Below are 24,368 nucleotides of genomic sequence, written 5' to 3'. Positions count from 1 at the left end.
GTGGATTTGTAAGTTAGATATATTGGGCACAATATTCTTAAATAATGAAACTTGGAAGCAAAATTCTTTAACCGTTTTATCTTCGTAATAAAGCATTATTTCAAGCTTTTTAAAAATAAAAGTATTTTAAATGAAGTGAAAGAGAATGGTCATCAATGTTGGATGTGAGATTCGAATCCACGCGGACGTTAACCAATTGGTTTTTAAGACCGACACCTTATACCCCCTCGTTGTCCAGTCTATTTAATAAACCTTGTTATCACTTTCCATCGTGATGTGTCGTCTTTGAACCGAAGGTTGGTTGTCACTTGCTTCCACATGTCACGTTTGTACTATTATTATTATTTTTTTTTTTGCTTCTCGATGTTTGACAAGTCAGTCACTGGTGTATAACATCTCTCCAAGTTCGTCTCCGTTTTCCCTTGCATCTTTTTTCCTCCACCACACCTTCAACAACCAATTGATGTAGCTGGCCTGACTATCCTCTCAAAATATGTCCGTAAATTTCATCTTTTATTTTACAAAATCGCAAATTAAAACTTATAAAATTTCTTATAAATTTAGAAACGAAAATATATTTGGAGGACAACTCTGTGCTTTGCTATAAAACAGAAACTTCTAGCTGTTAGTTCCTACGCTATTCTTTTTGCTTCTCGATGCTTGACAAGTTGTACAACACCTCTCCGAGTTCGTCTCCGTTTTCCCTTGCATCTTTTTCGTTCACCTTGCCTTACGATTAAGAACGGGAGTTGGCACTTCAATGCTTGCTTGACACCCTGGGGTATGAGGGACTCTGCTGTGTGTTAGCGCAGTGCCACGGAACAAACAGCCAACCACATCATCTTTAGGCGTCTCATCTATTCCCCTCCCAACGGAATAACAGTCATCCGTACACTTGACGATCTGACGAAAAGTTGGCTCCAAGTCCTTCCTTTCGACCGACCACAAACTTTTTGCTTCATACGAACGATGACGACGACCTTACCTTCAACACCCAAGTGATGTCTGACAATCGTCTCAACATGTCTCCCAAATTTCATCTTTTGTTTCACAAAATTGAACTGAAAAAAAACAAAAAACTTTCAGTTGTTAGTACCTTTGTTATTCTTTTTGCTTCTCGATGTTTGACAAGTCAGCTCACATTTGTACAACACCTGTCCAAGTTCGTCTCCGTTTTCCCTTGCATCTTTTTGGTTCACCTTACCTTCAACAAACAATTGATGTACCTGATCTGACAATGGTCTCAAGATATGTCTTTTAAATTTCATTTTTTATTCTGCAAAATTGAACTAAAAGATAAACTGAAGCAAAGGACAATATGTGTTTTGTTACAAAACAGAAACTTTCAGTTGTTAGTACCTATGTTATTCTTTTAGCTTCTCCATGCTTGACAAGGTGTACACTGTACAACAGCTCTTCATGTTCGTCTCTTTTTCCCTGAACCTTTCTGTTTCTACCCTACCTCAACAACCAATTGATGCATCTGGTCTAACGATCCTCTCAACATATGCCCGCACATTTCATCTTTTGTTTCACAAAATTGAACTGAAAAAAAACAAAAAACTTTCAGTTGTTAGTACCTTTGTTATTCTTTTTGCTTCTCGATGCTTGACAAGTCAGCTCACATTTGTACAACACCTCTCCAAGTTCGTCTCCGTTTTCCCTTGCATCTTTTTGTTCACCTTACCTCCAACAAACAATTGATGTACCTGATCTGACAATGGTCTCAAGATATGTCTTTTAAATTTCATATTTTATTCTACAAAATTTAACTAAAAGAGAAACTGAAGCAAAGGACAATATGTGTTTTGTTACAAAAAAGAAACTTTCAGTTGTTAGTACCTATGTTATTCTTTTAGCTTCTCCATGCTTGACAAGGTGTACACTGTACAACAGCTCTCCATGTTCGTCTCTTTTTCCCTGGACCTTTCTGTTTCTACCCTACCTTCAACAACCAATCGATGCATCTGGTCTAACGATCCTCTCAACATATGCCCGCACATTTCATCTTTTGTTTTACAAAATCGCAAACTAAAACTTATAAAGGTCTACTCAATAAAATTACAGACTAAAACTTATAAAATTTCTTATAAATTTGTAAAGAAAATTTAATTAAGGACACGTACTCTGTGCTCTGTCACCAAAAGTAAACTTGCAGTTGTTATAAAGTCGTCCACTTGTCAAATCATGCGTTGTAAACCTTGTGCTAAAAATTGATTGTTTTGATCATCATTATAAAAGCATTATATGTGACTTGTGATAGGTGTTCATTTGTGTGGTTCTTTATGCAAAAGGGATTGTCTACACTTGCGTTTGTTTCTCATATTTAGAAAATCTTGTCTCTTTATCATTACAAATAATTTAAAATAAAACTTGAAATGACTACAACACTCAGAAGTTTATCTAAAAACCCTATTGGTAACAATCACTTGAGTATGTCATAGATCGATAGTGTCTCACCTGATAATTTCAAACACATCTCTTGTGATCACCTCATGTAGAATCACACCTGAGGACACTTGATAGGTAAGTATCTTACAAAATCTGAACCGAACAACTTCATAAGAAAAAAAAAAAATCAACTCAGAATACATGAATTTTTGTAGACTTATGGTATGTTTTGTTGGTGTGATTGCGTGTTCTTACAAAAAACAAAATGTCTTGGAGGCTATAGGTGCTATTGTAAAAGAGAGTGATCGTTTACCAAGTCGTGTTGTTATATTATCATGTCAGTGCTTAGTTGTTGTTAGCATCATACAGTAAGACAAAAAAAGTTATTTTCAACAATACAAATAAAACTACAAACTTAAACTTACGTCATTGCGACAAATTTATCACTTTTGCAAACCTTGGGTTGTAACAATTTCAGGGTTTACTACAGTTACAAACAATTGGTATCAAGCTTTTAACGAAAGCCGTTGTTGCGCTAACCTTCACTAAACGAAGACCTAATGGAGGTTTACCAATACAAGTATAAAACTAAAACAAGATGAAAGAATATAGGATTTGTTAAGTCTTTGGGTTAAACTGTTGAATATAGAGGGATAAAAATTAAAGAGTATGAATTAATATCAGAGTTGCAATATAGTTTGTGGCAACTGCGAAAGGTTACAGATAACAATGAATCCCAAAACTAAATGATAAGTGACTAAGGAATCCTTTAAAACCTTGGATTACGATAAACTTAAACCAACCAAAAAGCTGTTACCTAACAAATGTACCTTAGATGATAATTTTTTTATGAAACTAAAATAAAACTTTAGTTCAACTAATCTTCTAAGGTTAAAGAGTATGAATTAAAATCAGTATTGTAATATAGTTCGAGGCAACTGCGAAAGGTTACAGATAATAATGGATCCCAAAACTAAATGATAAGTGACAAAGGAACCCTTTAAAACCTTGGATTACGGTAAACTTAAACCAACCAAAAACCTGTTACCTAACAAATGTACCTTAGATGATGATTTTTTTATGAAACTAAAATAAAACTTTAGTTCAACTAATCTTCTAAGGTTAAAGAGTATGAATTAAAATCAGTATTGTAATATAATTTGAGGCAACTGCGAAAGGTTACAGATAATAATGGATCCCAAAACTAAATGATAAGTGACAAAGGAACCCTTTAAAACCTTGGATTACGATAAACTTAAACCAATCAAAAAGCTGTTAACTAACAAATGTACCTTAGATGATGATTTTTTTTTATGAAACTAAAATAAAACTTTAGTTCAACTAATCTTCTAAGGTTAAAGAGTATGAATTAAAATCAATATTGTAATATAATTTGAGGCAACTGCGAAAGGTTACAGATAACAATGAATCCCAAAACTAAATGATAAGTGACTAAGGAATCCTTTAAAACCTTGGATTACGATAAACTTAAACCAACCAAAAAGCTGTTACCTAACAAATGTATCTTAGATGATAATTTTTTTTTTTTTTTTTTTTTATGAAACTAAAATAAAACTTTAGTTCAACTAATCTTCTAAGGTTAAAGAGTATGAATTAAAATCAATATTGTAATATAATTTGAGGCAACTGTGAACATACCTAGGCAAGGAAGTAATTAACAACAAATTTCCTACAAAATTATGAGTAGGGAAAGTACCAACTTCTTTTTTCATTTATCCAGACGAATTAAGATTACGCAATGGTTGTGACACCGATGAACGATGACGCGGTGGAACTAATATAATGTCGTTGCTCAGCTTTTAAGGCACTGCTTTGTTTGGCTGCACTGCTCTGTTTGGCTACACCGCTCTGCTTGGCTACACTGCTCTGTTTAGTTACCCTGCTTAAATAAAACAAACAAGATATAAATCATTTCAATTTCACATAAAATACACAAACAAGAAATAATACTCAGCTTTTACTACTTTTCTACACTGCTACCAGACGCTAAGGACATTGTCAGGACTCTTGCTCTGTTAGGACTCAGCTTGTCTCATCATATAAACCAATAAGAAATAATATAAATTTCACATAAAATAAACAAACAAGAAATCATACCCAGCTTTTACTGTTTTTTTACACTGCTTCTTGCTCTGTACTGGCAGATGTACCATTGTAAGGGGACTTTTTTCATCATAAAATAAACAAACAAGAAATAAATAATAACAATTTCGCATAAAATAAAACAAACAAGAAATAATATCAACTTCACACAAAATAAACAAACAAGAAATAATACCCAGTTTTCACTGCTTTGCCACACTAGTTCTTGCTCTGTACTGCCAGTCGTAGCATTGTAAGGAGTTGTTTTTCTCACAAAATAAAACAAACAAGAAATAAATAATAACAATTTCGCATAAAATAAACAAATAAGAAATAATATCAACTTCACATAAAATAAACAAACAAGAAACAATACTCAGCTTTCACTGCTTTGTCACACTACTTCTTGCTCTGTACTGCCAGTCGTAGCATTGTAAGGGGGTTGTTTTCCTCATAAAATAAACAAACAAGAAATAAATAATAACAATTTTGCATTAAATAAACAAACAAGAAACAATACTCAGCTTTCACTGCTTTGTCACACTATTTCTTGCTCTGTACTGCCAGTCGTAGCATTGTAAGGGGGCTGTTTTCCTCATAAAATAAACAAACAAGACAACTACCAGGGCAGTGCCAGAGCACTGCTTTTCTCATAAAATAAACAAACAAGAAATACTGCCAGGACAGAGGCTAAGACTCTGCCAGACTGCTCTGCCAAGGCTCTGCCCTGCTCTGCCAAGACTCTGCCAAGGCTCTGCCAGACTGCTCTGCCAAGGCTCTGCTTTTTAGCACTGCCAGGTTTTTCGTACTGCCAGGTTTTTCGTACTGCCAGGTTTTTCGTACTGCCAGGTACTGCTTTTTCGTACTGCCAGCAGATATCGATCTCCTCTTTCCCTACTACTGAAGACCAGGAACGATATTTTGAAAAAAGATTGCAAACAAAAAAATTATTGTTTATCGTTTTGAATCTTGCCTGAGTCGGCCTTTTCCCGACTTCGACTCGGTACACGCCAAAACCTCTTCAACTCCGACTTCACGTCATCGACTCAGCGACACAGGTCTATCAGCGCAATATTCACTTACGAAGCTACATTTAGTTACAGATGCTAAAGCGTGCAACAGACTGCTTCGGAATGATATAAAGTATTTACTGTGCATTAGTTTGCTCTAGTGATGTCGCGGGCAGAACAAAATCTGTTCCTTGCACGCACTGCAGTACCAGTGTCTTCCCACACACTGCACCGCACAGCAAAAAATTGAAAGTATCAAACTGTGCTGGTACTGTGCTGGTAGTATCTTACTGTACTGTTGCGGCTTATCAGTTGCACCTAGCATTTTTTCTCCTTTTTGTTGCTTGGAAAACGAAAAAAATTGTTGCAGTTATCCCTTTGAGATTGATGACTACAATCAGGCACAAAACATTGAACCATGCTTCTGTTAACGATGATACCAAACGAAAGAAGATCAGCCGGTCCGCACTGCTGCAATGGCTGAAGTTGTTTGGAACCAAGATGGATGCAATGATCGCGTTGACAGAACTGAAGTGCAATGATCGCGTTGAACCAGATGCAATGATCGCGTTGACAGAACTGAAGTGATGTCAACGCGATCAGCTGATTGACATCAGTGTAGGGGAAAAAACCTATATTTTCAAAATGACGTAACACTGTACGCATGAAAACCGCAAGTAGTGTAAACGCGAGCTGTTTGAGAAAAAACGCACGTAAATCGCAACGTAACAAAAACGTGCGAAAAACGCTCGTAGTCTAAACCCACCCTAAGTCGTTTTGCTTGAATTACTTAAATAAGTCGTTTTTCAGTTGTGTGTAGAAATTATTCAATTTTATTCTTATTTATAGCCGTTTAATTGATGGCAATTAATTTTTTGAACAATGCAAAAAACACTTTTTTGAGTTTAGGCTGCTGTAATTATCTCGATAGCTGTTAAAGGAACCAAACAATTATTATCCAGACTCTTAATTATCAAGCTTTGGTGGTGAGTTTGCTTTGCTGAACCATAGAGAAATAAAACAAAGAAACTTCAGCGGAATCATTCCTGTGTCACTCGTTCAGTTTGTGCTTTTCAGTCTGGAGTGTCGTTAGTATACAGTTACAGCTACAGTGCAAAGTCAAATTTACCTTGCAATTTTCATTTTATGTATATTGCAGATATGTAATTCCTGATGAGGACCCACCTACGTGTCGAAAACGTTAGAGTTTATTTTTAATTATGTTATATTTGTGTATGTAATACATCATGCTAAACCCGCTAAAGTTACTTTGTTTTATTTTTCTTAATTATCAGATTAACCCAAAAACTGGATTTCTATTGGCATTAGGCATTAGCATGCTTGAAAGTCTTCTTTTCGCGCCGTCAGTTTAAACCAGAGGTGACGAACCCGCGGCCCGCGGGCCGCATGCGGCCCGTTAAAGAATTTTGTGCGGCCCGCAAAATAATTTGACAATCGCTCATGCATTAAAGACAAAAGACATCTCAAAGCTGTTTTATGCCCTCACTGGTACACCTTTCCTTTGCTATTTTCTTGCCCTAAAGTCCAGTGGTTCCCAACAGGGGAGAATTCCCTACTAGGGGGGAATTTTGCAATTTTCAGGGGGAATTTGGTTTTAGGATTGTAAGCCTTTTAAGCCTCGTAAGTTGGCCTTGATTAGAGCGTTAAAGAGGAAATTATTATTAGATTAACTCCCGATTATTTAAGCAACTGTGCACTGACAATCTTACATGGATGCAATCCATCAAGTAGGCCTACTTCTGTTTCATGCAAATACTAGATGGCTTTTAAGAGGAAACGTAACCAAACGAGTGTTTGAGCTCATGGACGTGTTTAAATTATTGTTTGACTTTTAAATAAACTTGGAATTTGTTTCATTGCTGAATGATGACAGATGGATTAGATTCTTTGCTTATTTGGTTGATATGTTTGATGCATTGAATAAACTAAATCTGAAAATGCAAGGGAAAAACACCAATACAGTATACGGTATATATTCAATTGCCATCTCTGTTTAAAGCAGATTGCTCATCAACATGGGTTATCTGTATCCATGAGCCATTGACATATTCATACCATGGGAATTTACAAACTGTAAGCTACTGCTTCCATTATGGCTCAAGGAAGATTGGAAGAGAGTGATTGATTTATGTCATCGTCATTAGGAGATTGCCTTAAGGTACTAGAAGGCTCTGCTGTCTTGGTCGCGAGGGGAGTACGTTTTGTCTGGCCTCTACATTTCGACCAGCCTGGTTTGGGTGGCCCTTCCAGGAGTAGATACCAGTACCGTTCAGCGCTTATAGATGCTTTTGGAAGCTTTCACCAGCAAGCTTGATAATAATTGAAAGAGAAAAGTTAGAATGAACAATTGAACATGTTCCCATGTTTAAAGAATTATCATTGGTGCTGGTTGTTGATGGCAAAGAACAAGCTATTCCAGAGTTGGAAAAAGAATTGATTTTGCAAAATCTTACAGCTTTAGAATTAGAACTGGAATTCATTCGATGTTTTCCTAAAACTTATGACGATGAGCTTGATTTAATACAAAATTCATTCACATTGTTGATGAAAAAACTTCCCGATAAATTGCAGGATGAATTTTTAGAACTCAAAACGGATTCTTGCGCAAGAGACTTATTCAGAAAGATATCAATCACTGGATTTTGGCCATTGATGTGTAATTCCTATCCCAAAGTGGCAGAGAAAGCTACTCGAAGTAGGCTATCTTTCTGTTTGCTTCCACTTATCTATGCGAATCAGGTTTTTCAACTCTTGCAAACAAAAACAAAACAAAGAAACAGATTAGACGTGGAGAATGATAATCGTTGTGCTCTTTCCAATACTCTTCCACGACATTCATGAGTTATCGAAACAAAAAAATCACAAGATTCACACAGACTGTTAAATGCATTGACTCTTAGGATTTTGAATGCCTATTCTTTGAATGAAATACTTTTCAGCTACGTTCTTCTTTAATTAAATTATTTTAGTTTGAAAAGGAATATTACCAGCTAAAAAGCTTATTACTAGTGAAAGTTTAGTTTATCTTCCAAAACTTAGATTAAAATATTAATGTAAACGAGTTTTTAACAAAGTAAATTTATAGGGGGGGGAATTTAGATTTGAATACCGTATCGACTAAAAGGGTCCACCGGATAAAAAAGGTTGGCAACCACTACCCTAAACACTAACTTTCAGGGTTTAAAGTTAGAAAATAGGAAAGCTATAAGGTAAAGGTGTGAAAACACTATTCACCAATTTTGGTCGATTCCAATCTATGACGTCATGGAATTTTGACGATTAAAAAGTTGTGTGACCCGATAACTCATGTGTAATTGACAAAGTGGCCCGCGACAGCAAAAAGGTTCGTCACCCCTGGTTTAAACTGACGTTAGGAATATATATGTTAAGGCCTACACTTACTTAAAACAGCAGCGAGTGAAGTTAATCAGAGTTGAGTAAGATTAATTGATTGTGACTCAAGCTATTGACTTAAATATCAGTTTAGTTATACACTTTCATTGAATAAACTCTTCCATTATAGTAGTATTAGCCCAGGTTTAATCCAGTGACGTCCCGTTACCGAAGGTGAACGGATCCACTTCAAAGTGCCGCTATCACCTTCACACTCCACCTTTATCGACTTGTCTAAAGCATCCTCTACTGCAGGGGTCACCAACTGGCGGCCCGTGGGCCGCATGCGGCCCGCCACACTGTTATGTGCGGCCCGCGGAAGGTATCAGCGCACGAGTATAACCAAAAATGCTTTTCTTGAGGAGTTAAACTGCGTGAAGGCAAAAATACTTTCCGAGAAGCATATTTTCGCTTTGCATACGATTCCACCGACCGACCAATCAGATTGTAGTTCTAGGTGGAGGTCGCTTAAAGTTATTCCAATGCGATGTCCAGCCACATTGTCCCAGTGGTTGATTAAAACGTCTGTTTTCGAGTTTCGAAAATGTTTGTGAGCATAGGGTTGCTTATTTCAAGTGTGTAAATGTCCTGTAACACCACTGTGCGCTTCATCGTTATTGGGTTTCACGAGCAATTTTCCTTTATGCAAGTTTTTGTTGGCAGGATAGTTCGGTGTGCCAACTCAATTTATAATAAATTCGAAAAATATTATATATAAATTTAAAGACTTTTTCTGATTGTATTATGAAAATATTTAGCTTAGTACTGCAAAATGATGTTAACAATTCTTGCCATGCTAATAAGCGCCGCAAGTGAAATTTGTCTAGTAATCAAGGAAAGACGGTTTTATAGACTCTCACAAAAAGGATGAAAAACCAACTCATTGCTTTTTTAGAGGGAGCACTGTTCATGAGTTACGATAGAAACGTTTTTTCGGTGATTTTCTCAAGCGTTTGTGTCATGGTGCCAGGTTTCTTTCTCCCTGTTATTGGAGCCTATTTTTCGCTGATATGTTTGCAGGTCACTATTGCTGCCTTTATTGTGTCACACATTTCCATGTTTACTGAAACTGTTAGTTGCGAGATATCTTTTGTGAAGCGAAGTGACAACACCACTCTTGCTTCGCGATGAATATTCTGATGAAACGCTCGCCTCGCTATATAAGGGCGCAAAACAAGTGACCTCGTTTATTAGGCATTGTTAGAAGTCAAAAGTGTTGTCAAAGGAGCTTAGTCTGGCAGCAGCGTTGTTCGACTAATTTTGTTGCTGCGGTCGACTAATTTTGTTCGACTAATTTGTTCGACGTTCGGCTAATTTTGTTTCGTTGCTCGACTAATTTTGTTGCTTGGCCTGGCAGCAGCGTTGTTCGACTAATTTTTGTTGCTGCGGTATTCTAAGCAGGCCTAGATTAACAGGCTTGTCCATGGGAAATGTCCCATGGGATGGGATGGGATGGGACAGCACGAATTGCATTTCTCATGGGACAGTAGCTAGGCATTTTTATTTAAAAATATTTTAGACAGATTGTCAGAAATTTTTCTTGCAAAACTTTAAAATTAATACGATATGTTATGCTTGAATTGCTTTCATAGTTTACTTCACAATCATACAACACTCAAGTCCGAAAGCCATGTGGCCTGGTGTAAGGTGCTGCAGTAACTTTTCTGAACTTTAAAGTTAACAAAGTCAATAAATTTTGTCGTTTTGTATTTCTTTTTGTACATTTAGTCCTATCTAGTACACATTAGACTTAAATTTCCATAAATTTAATAACATTTATTGAATTGTATTTTGATGGGAATCCCATGGGATGGGACGGGACAGGCATGAATTGCTATGGGATGGGATGGGACAGAAAAAAATGTCCCATGGACAAGCCTGTAGATTAACCATTGTGCTAGGGTGTGCTAAAACACAGGGACCTCGCAGACAGAGGGCCCCACTTTTCCTAAAAATGAAATAAATAAAATAAAATAACAAATTTTTTCAAAATTAAGAAAAGTGGCGCCCCTCTGTCTAAAAAAAGTAGCACATTTATCAACATATCTCCCCCTTCACGTGAAATAGAAATATGGTTCTTGTGTTTTTTTTGGCAACAAAGACTTTGCAGCAAAAAAAAGCAGAAAAAGTCGTTCGACTGAATTTCATGTTAGTTTTCTAAATCTTATTGGTAGTTAGTAGTGAATGAAAGAGCAGTTTAGAATAGAAATTCAGAATAACCTTTCATTGCAACTTGCAGTGTAGTGTGTAGTACTAACAGTGGTCCCTTGCTACAATGTTTTCCCTTGCACGGTTTCGTTGATTTAATGTGTGTGATTTTGCATCCATCATAACGTAAACATTGTTGACTTAATTTGCACATGCTTATTTAATCATCGATCACGTGCTACAGTATTTCAAACTAAGCAAGGCTCGGTTTCCTTTGCAAGCGAAACCAGCTCACTTCCATTACGCTCCACGTAAGCTGGTAAGGGCCCCCATAAAATTCATTAGCCCATTTGACCTTCCGAGCCTGATTCTAAGATAAATATTAACAACATGTAACGCTGGATACTGGGTACAAAATGCGTTTTTTTTTAGCATAAGAGGCAACCTACCTAAAATTTTGTTAGTGCGGCCCGCCACAGCTGTCCTAAGTGCCAAAGTGGCCCGCATGCAAAAAAGGTTGGTGACCCCTGCTCTACTGTATTGTCAGCATTGCTATTCCACAATTATGGAAAACAAATAGCTGCAAACTAACTATGGTTGGTTTGTGCGGATGATATTTTTACAAAATAAAAAAAGTGTGAATCGTTGTTTAAAAGATTTAAAAGTAGATTTTATTTGAATAAAATTACTGATGACTCAGCCTTTACGGTAGCGAAATCGCTACTAATAAATTTTATTTAGTTGCCAAACCTGCTAGTTTTATTGATATTCAATTGCCATCTCCGCTTGCAGCAGATTGCGCATTATGGGTTATCTGTTTCCATGACTCGCGGTTTTTAACTACTCGCCCAGTGTCGTCAAATTGAGTTCGGTCCATACCTGGATGTTGTCATCTCATCGCCTTGGTGGTCTGCCTCTTTTTCTCATTTTGTTAACTTTACCTTCCATGCAGATTTTGCTGACTCCGTATTTTGATCTTTTAGTATGGTCAAAAGTTTTAGAATTTTTTATTTTGTTGTTACTGCGATTGGGTGTAGCTTCGTTGTAGTCAATAGGTCTTCTATTTTCATGTGGTCAAATAGTATTTTGTTGGTCATACTTCTCATGATGTGATTTTGGAAAGTTGTTAAGGAGGTCCAATTTACACATTCTAGACTGCATAGCACGACAGGCAAAACGTAAAATGTTAATTTTTTTTCATTTTAGTGTTATTGGGTGTCTATTGAAGGTTAAGATCTTTTTATTTTTTTCAAATACTGCCCAGCCTAGACCAATTCGGTGTTTTAGGCCAGTGCTTCTTAAACAGGTGAATGGTTCACCCCAAAGTGAATAAAATTTTTGCAGGGGTGAACCAACCAAAAGGGGTGAGGGTGAACCGTTAGAAATGGATGATAGCTTGAGAGCAGGGCGGATATTCCGGGTGTTCAACCTGTTTAGTGAACAAGTGAGAACTTCCAAAAACAAAATCAATTCTAATTTTTTCTTTTTTTAATCAAAACTAATTGTTTTTTTTATAAATTTCAATATTTTTTTATAAATATCAAATCAAAATATATAATTAAAATATTTTGTTATACGGCATATAGACGAGACAGTTTTATCACATCATGAGACAAGGGTGAATGAAATCTGGAGATAGGCTCTAGGGGGGAACAAAACTAAAAAAGTTTAAGAAGCACTGTTCTATAGGCTACTGCAGTTTCTTCATCGTTGGTCGAGGATAGTTTATAACCAAGATATGCGAACTCTACTACTTGTTCTATTTGAAGCCGTTTGCAGCAAAAAATTGATAAGTCACATTTTGGCATTTTGAGAAAACGATGTTTAAAGTTTTTAATTATATGCTAAAAAGTAGGCAATATAGACCTACATTAAAATATTTTACTGAGAGTATGTGGGTTTTACGGAGATTTTGATACATTTTAAGTGTGTAAGGTTTAACTTTTCAGGTTGTGTAGTATTTCTGATTAAGACTAAGGCATCTGCAGCTAATAAGGCCCGGCCGGTAATAAGGCCCACCCCCGAGATCTCCGTTGTTACAAATCTTTTAAACAAAAGTGAAATCTCTGGTTGCTGCCATGGTGAATTGAGACTGACTGGTAAAGTTTCACAGCCTAAAGTTTACAACTTTTTGAGTTACGGAAAGTTGAAGTTTGGGGGGACTGAAATTGAGTGGTTTTCTTAATTTTCACATATTTTAGACTGCTCTGGAGTTAACAAACTGCTTTGACTTCGTTTTTTTTGCATTTTATGTGAAAGATATGTGCATGCTGATGCAGAAAAACCAATAAATTTAAACTTTTTTTTCTAATTAAAGCAAGACTGATAATGATGATCACGACTAGGCTAATGTTGGTAATAAGGCTCATGGGCACATGAGGTAGGAAAATTGTACCGTTGTGCACCCCTAGTTAAGAAAGTGACGGTTAAAGACTTGAGTAACCCAAAAAATTCTTGTTACACCATTAATCCAATTTGTTATTGCAATGGAAATATCATAATTTAAGTATCAAAATACTTTAGTATCCCTACCACATCTAAAAACACCATGTCGCTTTGAAAAAAATGGAGCATGGGAAAGGAGGGAATAGTTGTCTCTGTGTATTTACTTATTAGTTCTGTGCCTGTGTTGCCGATTAGAAGTTGTTTTGTGGTGTTGTTATTGTGAAAAACACTTTTGAAAATATACCTTTTCTATCACTTTCGGTGCAAATTCAAACCGGGCCTTATTCACAACGCATGCATCTAATAAGGCCCGCTTGAGATTTTTTTTATTTTTTTAATATTTCACAACTCCTTTTACTTAGAAGCTTGTTTCACAGATATGTTGTTCAGATAGACCCAAAGTATCCGTATTCCAAGTTTCGTTCAAAATTATGCAGTATTTAGAAAAATATTGAGGTTTGAAAATTAGCGGCCTTCTTAGCTGCAGGTGCCTTACAAAAACTGAAAAGGAAGAAAAGAACTATTCACTTCAACTGGAACGCATGTAAAGAAGACAAAACCAGTAAAGAGAAATTCCAACAAGCTTTCACAATGCAAATGACAAGTAGTAATATCGAAAACAAAACTGAAACGACGACCACGGAAGAACATTTTAGCATTATCAAAGATTCGATTAATAAAGCCAATGAAATAGTTCGTAAAATGAATTACCAACGACATAAAAACTGGATGACAGAAGAAATCTTAGAGATGATGGAAGAAAGAAGACAAAAGAAACACAATAAAAGTGAATACCAAAAGTTGAACAAACAAATAAAGAAAGCATGTAACAAGGCCTGTGAAAAATACTTGAATGACGAGTGCACATCAATCGAAAAACTGTATAATCTCAGTCCAAGAGAAACACATCAAAGAATCAAGACGTTAACTGCAAAGCACAATTCTAGGTCAAAGTCAGGATTATTGAAGAGTGAAACAGGTGAAATACTAATGGAAGAAAATGAAATACAGAAAAGGTGGCAAGAGTATTTATCTGATTTATATGACGATCCAGATCGAACTGTAAAACCTTTCAAATTCAGTGAACCATTGTCAGGACCAAATATTCTAAAAAGTGAAATTGAACATGCCACAAAACAAACTAAATTGAATAAGGCTGTGGGACCAGATGAGATCAGTACTGAGATGCTAAAAACACTGGAATATGTAGGTGTGGATGCATTGCGTGGACTCTTCAATAACATATATGATTCAGGAGAGATGCCTACCGACATGAACAAATCAATTTTTATAGCATTACCTAAAAAACCGGGAGCAAAGGAATGTGAAAACCACCGCACAATCAGCTTGACATCAAATATTACAAAAAATTTACTACGCATTATCATGAACCGAATCAAGAACAAAATCAACGATGAAATTGCTGAAGAACAGTACGGATTCATGCCAGATCGCGGCACAAGAAATGCTGTATTTGTATTAAAAAATATCGCTCAAAGATCAATTGAAATGAAGAAAGATCTGTACATCACTTTCATTGATTATAAGAAAGCTTTCGACCGAGTAAAACATACCAAACTACTGGAGATGCTAGATAACATTGGAATTGACGATAAGGATCTACGTAGCCTATTATTCAAAACCTTTACTTTAATCAAATTGCAGCAATAAAGATTAATCACAACATCAGCGATTGGATATCAATCAAGAAAGGCGTTAGACAGGGATGCGTGCTCTCTCCAAGTCTTTTTTCATTATACAGTGAGATCATCCTCCGATGTCTTGATGATGAAGCTGGCGTAAATGTTGGAGGAACTAACTTTAACAACCTGAGGTATGCTGATGACACTATCTTGGTGGCTGATTCGGAAGCAAAATTAAAAAATTTGTTGAACAAAGTAAATGAAAGAAGTAAAGAATTTGGAATGGAAATGAATGAAAAGAAAACGGAAACGATGGTAATCACAAAGAAAAAAAAAAGTGAAATTCCAATCTGTCAGATTAAAATGATAGGAACAACCATAAAACAAGTAAAAAGTTTTCGATATCTTGGGACAACAATAAACTGGGACGCCAAAGATGATAAGGAGTTCAATATACGTATTGCTCAAGCAAAAGCCTCTTTCCAGCAAATGAAAACAATATTATGCAACAAGAACATATCTTTTGCAACCAGATTCAGAGTATTGAAGTGTTACATTTATCCAATTTTTAAATACAATTCAGAAACCTGGACAATTACCAAATCAATTAATAAAAGAATAAATGGGTTTGAAATGTGGGCATTCCGAAAAATGCAGAGGATTTCCTGGGCAGCCAGAAAAAGCAATCAAACTGTTTTAAATCAAGTCAAACAAACAAACAATTTACTAAAAAATGTCAAAGAAAAACAACTTCAATCTTTAGGACACGTGCTGCGAAAAGGAAAGTTAGAACATCTCTCTCTCACAGGCAAAATTGAAGGGAAGCTTGCCCAAGGCAGACAAAGATTAACCTACTTAAACCAACAAACCGACAAAACTAAAACCAACATACACCTAATACACAAAGCAAACAACAGAGAATCTTGAAAACTTTTCATACAAGAAGCAGTCAATGCTTGGAATCAAGTGCGACAATAAAAGAAGAAGAAGAAGTATTTCTGTATTTTCAAATAAAATGTAGACTTATCAACTTTTACAACTACATGGGAGACTGTAGACTTATCAACTTTTCCCCCTTCGCATAAAATGAGTGACTTATTAACTTTTTGCAGGAAAATTTCACATACCAACTTTCTACCTTTTCTACCTTCTATAGAAAGCCGAATTTAGCAGCTGTTTTTTGATAGATTTATGATCGAGGAATTCTTGTATTTTTTGTTTAGAGCTGTTGATTATTGCTATGTCATCTGCATAGCTTAGGTTTTATTTACCTTTGCTTATAAAGTTGAAAAGCAGTGGTTTAAACGATGAAACCAGTCTGCATTGGGGTTGCATCAAAAAATACCTTAAGTAATACTACATTAATATACACCAAGAAGATTTGGAGCCAAACGCTGTATCTTCAAAACGTTTTCAAAAAAAGGATACATAGTTGCAGAAAGCAAACAGTCACCCACACAGCAATAGGTCCAATACCGTATCTTTTAGTATCTCCAAAAGTACATGGTTTAACGCAGGTCTATATTTCTCAACAGATGAATATCAGTAGCCTACCGTACCCTTTTAGTGTGCTTTATCATAGGCCTACTTACAAGATAGTTTTAAATTAAAATAACGCATTTGGGGCCATTACCAGATATCTGAAATAAAAATAGTTTGACGTCCTATTCTTGTTTTGGCTACTTGAAGTGACAAGAACGTAATTTGGATGATAGACTCAAATGAATTAGAATGAACAAAACTCAAATACATTTGTACCGACTGCAACTTCGTATTCTCACATTATTGTATCGAATTCGACATCTCAATCTCATCAAGTACTAATAGTCTTAGACCCTTAATACGATATCGATAATGTTTCTTGTTCTGTCACTTCGTCACTAGATGTCACACTCTCGTTTGGTATAAAAGTAATTGCAGGTTTATTATCTTTCTTTTGAAATGGACACAATTCAACAAACGTGTTGCTATCGCTTGGCTATCTGGGCGCATCGCCATAGGGTAATCAAAAAATAAACTGTTTTTAAACGTAACTAGAGTGTCTGATCGATGTATTCAGTTAATTAAGATGACTAACAACTTTGCCATTCCCTGTAGTTAGCCAGCAGAAATAAGCATCTTGTTAACTTCCTTCTGCTGCATTATGTCAACAGTTGGTTGTAGTCCACTTCAACCATGCACTGTTACAAATTCATTCTTAAGTAGAAAACTATCAAACATTTTTTCTTACACAGTGGTTGCTGGAAAAGCTTATGAAAAAGAAGAGAAGGTAGGCTAGTCAAATTTTGTTGTGTATTTACATTTTTATAATCTCCTTCCTTCACTTACGTTTTGCACATAGCATAATGTAGTGGTTTAGTTTCAAACATATTGCCTTATTTAAACATTAGCCTACTACCGTTCTTTGATTCCTATTTCAATTGGCGTTGAACTTTGCCTTTTATAATGCACAGCTGTCCTCTTATGTGATTAAAAAATGGTTTGCATTTAATTCGACATAATTGCTAAAGTTTCAGACTCTCTTTTTTAGTAACGTTTTGACTGACGTAGAAAACAATAACGTTGTACCTTCGTTCATTAATTGGATACGAAAAAAGTGATGAAGTTGGCTTTAAAACGACATAGCTAAGGAATGGTTGATACAAGTAACACTGTCGAAGTATGACAAGGCAAACAAAACGATGACGAATAATAAACAGAATCTGACAAGTTCAAAGTAAACGTTAATCTACAATAACATACATTGGTGTTTCGTTTGTATAAAGAATGACATAAAATTTATAAACAGGCAAGAAAGTAATCTTGTTTGAAAGATGTTGTGCCCTATAAAAATCAAAAATGATAAGGAAATAAGTGAAGAGATTATGATTAGTTTTTGCTTGGAAAAGATTGATACAAAAGATTTATATACTTGTCCAAGATCAATGGCATACACAGAGAGAACTAGTAGTTTTCCAGCTTAGTAAAAAAAAACAGGACTAAAAAATGATAAAAGACATAGTCTACGTTACATTTTTGTATTCTCATTATTGCATTTTCATTAACCACAGTAGCCTAAACTTTGTTCTAAAATAAAAAATAAAATAAACCTTTGAAATAGGCTACGATGGAATTTTATGAAAAAATTTTCAACTTAGCCTACATTTCGATCAAAAACTTACCTAATCCTGGATTAACACTTCCCTGTTGCAGTTTCTTTTTTGGAATGTTTTCTTCTTCTTTACATCTTCGACAGCAACACAACTTGGATAGGCATGTCCCCATAATGAAGCAATAATCACTAATCACTGTTATTGTAGTTTCTAACAAAAAAATCAATCAGTTTATTTGTTATACAAATTTTTTTTAAATGAAAAGAATGAATAATGTGCTATATACTATTGTGTGCCATATGACGAGGAGACAGCGAAACGGCCAGGTGGTTATCTGGTAAACAGCCACTTCAAGCTAAGTAATGTAAGTAATATTCACCATAAACAAACAAACACAAAAAAATCAAGCATTTGCTGATACAGATGCATGTTTCCATTTTGTAAAAAAAGCAGTTGCATTTGATGCTGATGCTCACTAAACTTATAAGTAGATTCACCATGCTATTAATGAATTAATTGTGAGCGGAGTTTTTAAGATAGATATTAATTGCTAAATTATTCGGTAATACGCAAAAATTAATGTATAGCCTACCAATGGCATAATGCAGGGGTGTGCAACCTTTATTACAGGAGGGCCAGATATAAATAACTGGGTGACACCGCGGCCGCACGTTTATTTAACATATGATTTCTAGTACTTGCAGGTACAAAAAAGGATTTTTTTTGTTATTCATGTTATTCTTATGGCTTAATTTATTGTCACACCGTCTTTAAACGAGTTCAGTGAGAAACTTGCAGCTGGCTTCTTTTCCCAACGGCATTTTTCCAAATTTACTTTTATGGAAGTGCTCGCAATTCGAAGTATATTTTCCAAGTGTTCGTCTGTCAGAACCGATCGATAGGGTGATGTTATGACGCCCATTTTACAAAAAAAAATTGTTCGCACAAATACGTTGAGCCAAAAAGAGCCATTTTTGAAGCCATGGATTTTTTCAAATGTAGAAAGTCATCTTAGTTGAGATGTTTTCGGTGAAAATCGCCAAGATTCATTTCTAAATACTTTGCTTTCAAATCCGTTTTTCTCTTGAAGATCAATAAGTTCAAGTTATATCTGCTGGTGCTTTTGGTCACAGCGGTAGCCTAAACCATAATCTCTTCGTGGGAAAATTGTAACATAAGATTCCCGGATCCGTTCGTCTGTATGTAATGACCGAAAGAAACACTCTTCTGGAAACGTCTATTCAAGAATTGTATTTCTGTAAAAATAGCCTCAAAGCTGTCGAAAATGGGGTGCAACGCGATACACCACTAAAAACTTGTCACTACAATACAAACTACTTAGATAAAAGACGGAAATTTTGTCCAGCTGGCAAGCACTTAGCAAAACAGTTAAATTTTATGCGACCAACTTGTTCAAGCAACAATTTTAAAATGACGAGAATAAATTACGATATAAACGCACGTAAGCAGTTACTGTGACGTAATAATCTATAGGCAATGATAAGATATTCAAGCAGCTGTTCAAGTCTAGCTCACACCTGCTCAAGTTTGGCCAACACCTGTTCAAGTAATTAAAGATTTAACGATGATGTAATGTTATGCTGCAGCTGCAAACGGTTGTGCAATTCAAGATTTGACAATGATGTAATCTTTGCTATTTTCTAGCAACAGTCTATGCCGTAAGACGTCAGGTTTAGTAGACAACGGTTCTATGTGACGTCAGGGTTGTCAGACAGCTTTTGAGAAAAAGAGCCAAATAATGCCGAAAAAAGGGCCAAACTGGGTCAAAAAGAGCCAATTTGTTCAATAATGTTAATAACGTTGCTAATAAAACATAATATCGTTTACAACGTAAATAACGTCACAACATTGTAACAACATAGTCTAGTGAGTCTACAAGACTCGACATTCTAGTACAAAAACAATTCCAAATCTTCATCTTCTACAGTGTTTCCACTCGAATCTTTAGCATTGGCATAAATATTGTCAGCTAAACACTGTCTAAAAAATCGTAATTACACTTTTCAGTCTCAATTTCCGAAAGACATTTATTTAAATAGCTAGTTTGATAGTATGTGCCAACTGCTTCCAAAAAGAGCCAAATATTGAAAACTAAGGGCCAAGGGGCCAAACAATTTGTTTGGGGGCCAACTACTTCTAAAAAGGGCCAAATTTCACAAATTTGGCCCCAAAAGGGCCAATCTGGCAAGCCTGTGTGACGTTTGATATGAAAATTGTCCGTAACAGCTTTGTCAATATCTGTGTTGAATGGCGAAGAGAATATACCAAACAAATGTTGATGAGATTTGAAGTCCTTGAAACGAGCCAAAAATTCATACAATGTGTTCAAGTAGGTCTGCAAATTCAGTTTTCTTCTCCGGATGCATTCCATGGTCTCTCAAAGTTGGAAAGTGAAAAAGATTTTCTGTCTGTACGTGAGCTTTCCAAAGTCGTAAATTGTTCATAATGCCTTTTATCTGACCATACATTTTATTACTTTCCACAAATAATCAAATAGGCTACAATGGATTAGGGGTGACCGGTAGAAGATTTCTAAAATGGTTAACAAAAGGTGTGAAATCTACAATAACCCGCTCCACAATGAATTTTTCACACGTGCCAAACTAAACTAAATTGTAAACACGTTTCGCGGGCCGGACACAATTCAAAATTGGCACATCTTCGCGGGCCGCATTTGGCCCGCGGGCAGCACGTTGCACACCCCTGGCGTAATGTAATTATATAGACAAAACAGTTAGGGAAAGGCGGGGCAAAACAGACATTTGCAAAACAAACTCCAAATAACAATAAGTTATCAATTTTTTATTCTATCTTCTAAAACTACTTGAATGAATATTTCACACAAAAAATTTGAAACTTTCGTGCGACACTCGGTGGCAAAAAGGTCGAAATAGCTTTTTCAGTAGGCTATACTGTGTTTTCAAAACTTGTCTACTAAAATGTGAAGATATTTAGGTATTTTTGAAAATTTCTGTTTTCTTTTAGTCTTGAACATTGGTGAACCATGGATCACAATCTTCCAAAAAATGTGCCTTCTATATATTTTAGTTTTTTATATAATTGTAGACTTTATAGGTAGCTTGTTCGGGGCAAAACGGATAATGAAAAATGGACATATCAATATCACTTGCAACACGGCCTAAAATAATAATAGCTTTTTAGCTTGAAAGTTGTTTTCAAACAGATACCTATATTATTTTGAAGACTTGAAACAGAAAAGATGCATTTGTCAAACAGTGTTTGACAAACAGTTACTTTCATTCTATTTGAATAAGACTACCGAAGAAGTTGGCTTTATGGAGGCGAAAGCTATCTTTAAATAACTTTACTGGTCGCCAAACCTGACTATTTTTATTCATGGATATTTATTCTGACAAGACATGGGTTGCCTTTTTTCCATCACCATCACCATGATCACTATCGTCTTTCTAGTTCCCTTTTACTTCATTGAATGACGCGTACTGTATATCATTATTTTCGCATATCCTTACAGTATTTCTGTTGAAAAATATAGTCTGTGCTGTTTGCTATTGTTTACTTTGAAGTGTTTGTTCACTTACAAATTATTAGTTTTCACCATTCATTATGCAGTTTGGTAATACAATATGTCTAAATGTAAGGTCAGGCACCTGTTAAATACATTAAAAACGCTTAACAAGTCTGAAAAATATCTGCTTTGTTGTACCCCATACCAGTAAGAGCCGTATCTTTGTTAGTCAAAATTTCAAGTATTTCTTTATCGGCCCGTTGTAAAATAGCCTTTATATGTGACATAGCCGGCCATATTCTACTAGTTGGCCATGCTATAGCATAAACTAAACTAAAGCTACATTCATGAATGATAGTATAAAGCAGGGACCAACTGGCGGCCCGCGGGCCGCATGCGGCACGCCAAGCTGTTATGTGCGGCCCGCGGAAGATATCAGCGTACAAGTAAAACCAACAATACTTTTCTTGAGGAGTTAGAGCATGAATGTTTGCGAAATGTTGCAAATCAACAAATCTTGCCGAGCTGAAAAGCACCGCAAGTAGGCCTAACAGTTGTCTAATAATTAATCAAACAAAGACGGTTTTATAGACTCTCACAAAAAGGATGAAAAACCAACTCATTGCTTTTTTAGAGGGAACACTGTTCATGGCTTATAATAGAAACGTTTTTTCGGTGATTTCTACAAGCGATTGTTTCATGGTGCCTGGTTTCTTTCTCCCTGTTATTGGAGCCTATTTGTCGCTGATATGTTTGCAGGTCACTATTGTTGCATGTACTGCGATGTGTCAAACGCTTCCTTGTATACTGAAACTGTTAATTGCAAGATATCTTTTGTGAAGCGAAGTTACAACAACACTCTTGCTTAGCGATGAATATTCTAATCAAACCGCTCGCCTCGCTCTAAGTGCGCAAAACAAGTGGCCTCGTTTATTAGGTATTGTTAAAGAAGTCAAAAGTGTTGTATTAAAGGAGCTTGGCCTGGCAGTAGCGTTGTTCAACTAATTTTGTTGCTGCGGTATTCTAAGATATTAACAACATGTAACGCTGGATACTGGGTACGAAATGCGTTCTTTTCTAGCATAAGAGTCAACCTACCTAAAATTTTATTAGTGCGGCCCGCCACAGCTTTCCCTATGCTAAAATGTCCGCATTCAAAAAAGGTTGGTGACCCCTGGTGTAAAGCATTGATAGAAAACTTACACAACGTGACAACGCCATATAAAAGATAGCCTAATTATTATTATTAAGCCTAATTATTATGTTACAATGTTATATGTTTAAAAATTATAGTGTCTCAACTGGCTTGTCTACAAACGGTATCCCAGAGAAATCAGTCCAGAGTGCAGATCTTTTTATTTGTTTCCACAAACGACCTTCCAAAATGAGGTTTTGCCACATAAGATTTTGATACAAGATAAGATATAAAGAAACTTGAAGCGGTTATGTAGGGTTGGGCACACATAGACTTTTTCTCTGTTGTCCTATTAAAAGGAGTGTTTTTTATGGCCATTTTTCACGCTGATTACGAATCCGTCGAAATTTTTGATCTATGATGATGTTTTAGGTTGGTAAAATGCAAAAATTCAAAATGGCCGCCAAATTAAACATTTTTTCAGCTAAAATTTGATAATTATGTCTTACTAGGTCATGTAATATGTCATTTCTTCTATTTTCAGGGTCACTGATATCGATAATCATGTTTTAAAAGTCGCACAGGTCAACTGGACCGCTCCAGATACATATTGCGATAAAATCTGCACAGAAATGTGAGAAAAAATTAAGATATAAATTTCCATAAGCTACTTTAATTTTCACTTCAACATCTGGGTACCAGCATCTCAACAACTTTGTTTCTACAAGAGTCCTTTGAATTTCAAAGGACTTCTTTCAGCAAGATATTCACATCAACAGAAATATTGTCTTCTGGTTTGATAGCATTTCTGATGGATGTTTGCAGTTCGTCTACACTGAACTTCTCAAACGTGAATGTTTTTATACCGCCGGCTCATTTAACTCTACGCTTTTGGCGTATATCGGGCGCCACTGTCGATCTAAGCCTTTCTAAGGTAACCAATTTCCTTGAGCAGTTGTGATTCATTAAGTCTATCAAGAGAGTCAAGGGTATTGGGAGTCGCCGGACCTCCATGCTTCTTACACTCCTCAAGTACCAGTAGCACTCTGGACATTTTCTTCGCTTAGAACTTGCTTCTTCAGAAGCACAAGTTGTTGACTTGTTTTTAACTTAACAATAAAGTCTTGTTCAAGCTTTTTCGCCTGGGTAACTTCTTCTGAGCACCTTGCCCATTTCCATTTCTTCAACTTCTCATCTTCACTGAGATCTGTAAACGACGAATCCATGAGAAATTTATCCGTTGAAACTACATTCTTCCTTGAATGAGTTCTCACTGTCGTCGATCTACCACTGAAAGTTATACGGTTATCAAGTTTGGCGAATTCGGATTCTCATCCTAAATTTGTCAATGGTGCATGTTTCAATTTGACGTCGTCACTACTTTGACCTGCAAAAAGTTCATCTCGGACAACTGTCTGTCCATTGCATCTAGAACTTCATTCAGTACAGCTCCATACAATCGGACTTGACCCCTCTCCG

The 24,368-nt window shown here is 35.9% G+C and overlaps 1 protein-coding gene across 1 annotated transcript in view; it reads right to left on the bottom strand.

Annotated features, from left to right (window-relative positions):
- The window catches only part of LOC145788362 (uncharacterized), a 40,769-nt gene extending 16,654 nt beyond the window's left edge, over positions 1-24,115 (bottom strand). The window contains exons 1-2 of the mRNA XM_082600136.1: positions 23,926-24,115; positions 18,316-18,456 (exon numbers count right to left, since the gene is read on the bottom strand). Coding sequence (XP_082456262.1) covers positions 18,316-18,456; positions 23,926-24,115 — 331 coding nt within the window. The remainder of the gene's footprint in view (positions 1-18,315; positions 18,457-23,925) is intronic.
- Positions 24,116-24,368: the final 253 nt, after the last annotated feature.

The sequence above is a fragment of the Aplidium turbinatum genome, chromosome 2 (genome assembly GCF_918807975.1).
Source record: "Aplidium turbinatum chromosome 2, kaAplTurb1.1, whole genome shotgun sequence".
In the NCBI taxonomy this organism is placed as follows: Eukaryota; Metazoa; Chordata; class Ascidiacea; order Aplousobranchia; family Polyclinidae; genus Aplidium; species Aplidium turbinatum.
The sequence above is the reverse complement of the archived record's forward strand: the minus strand, read 5'-3'. Positions and strand labels throughout refer to the sequence as shown.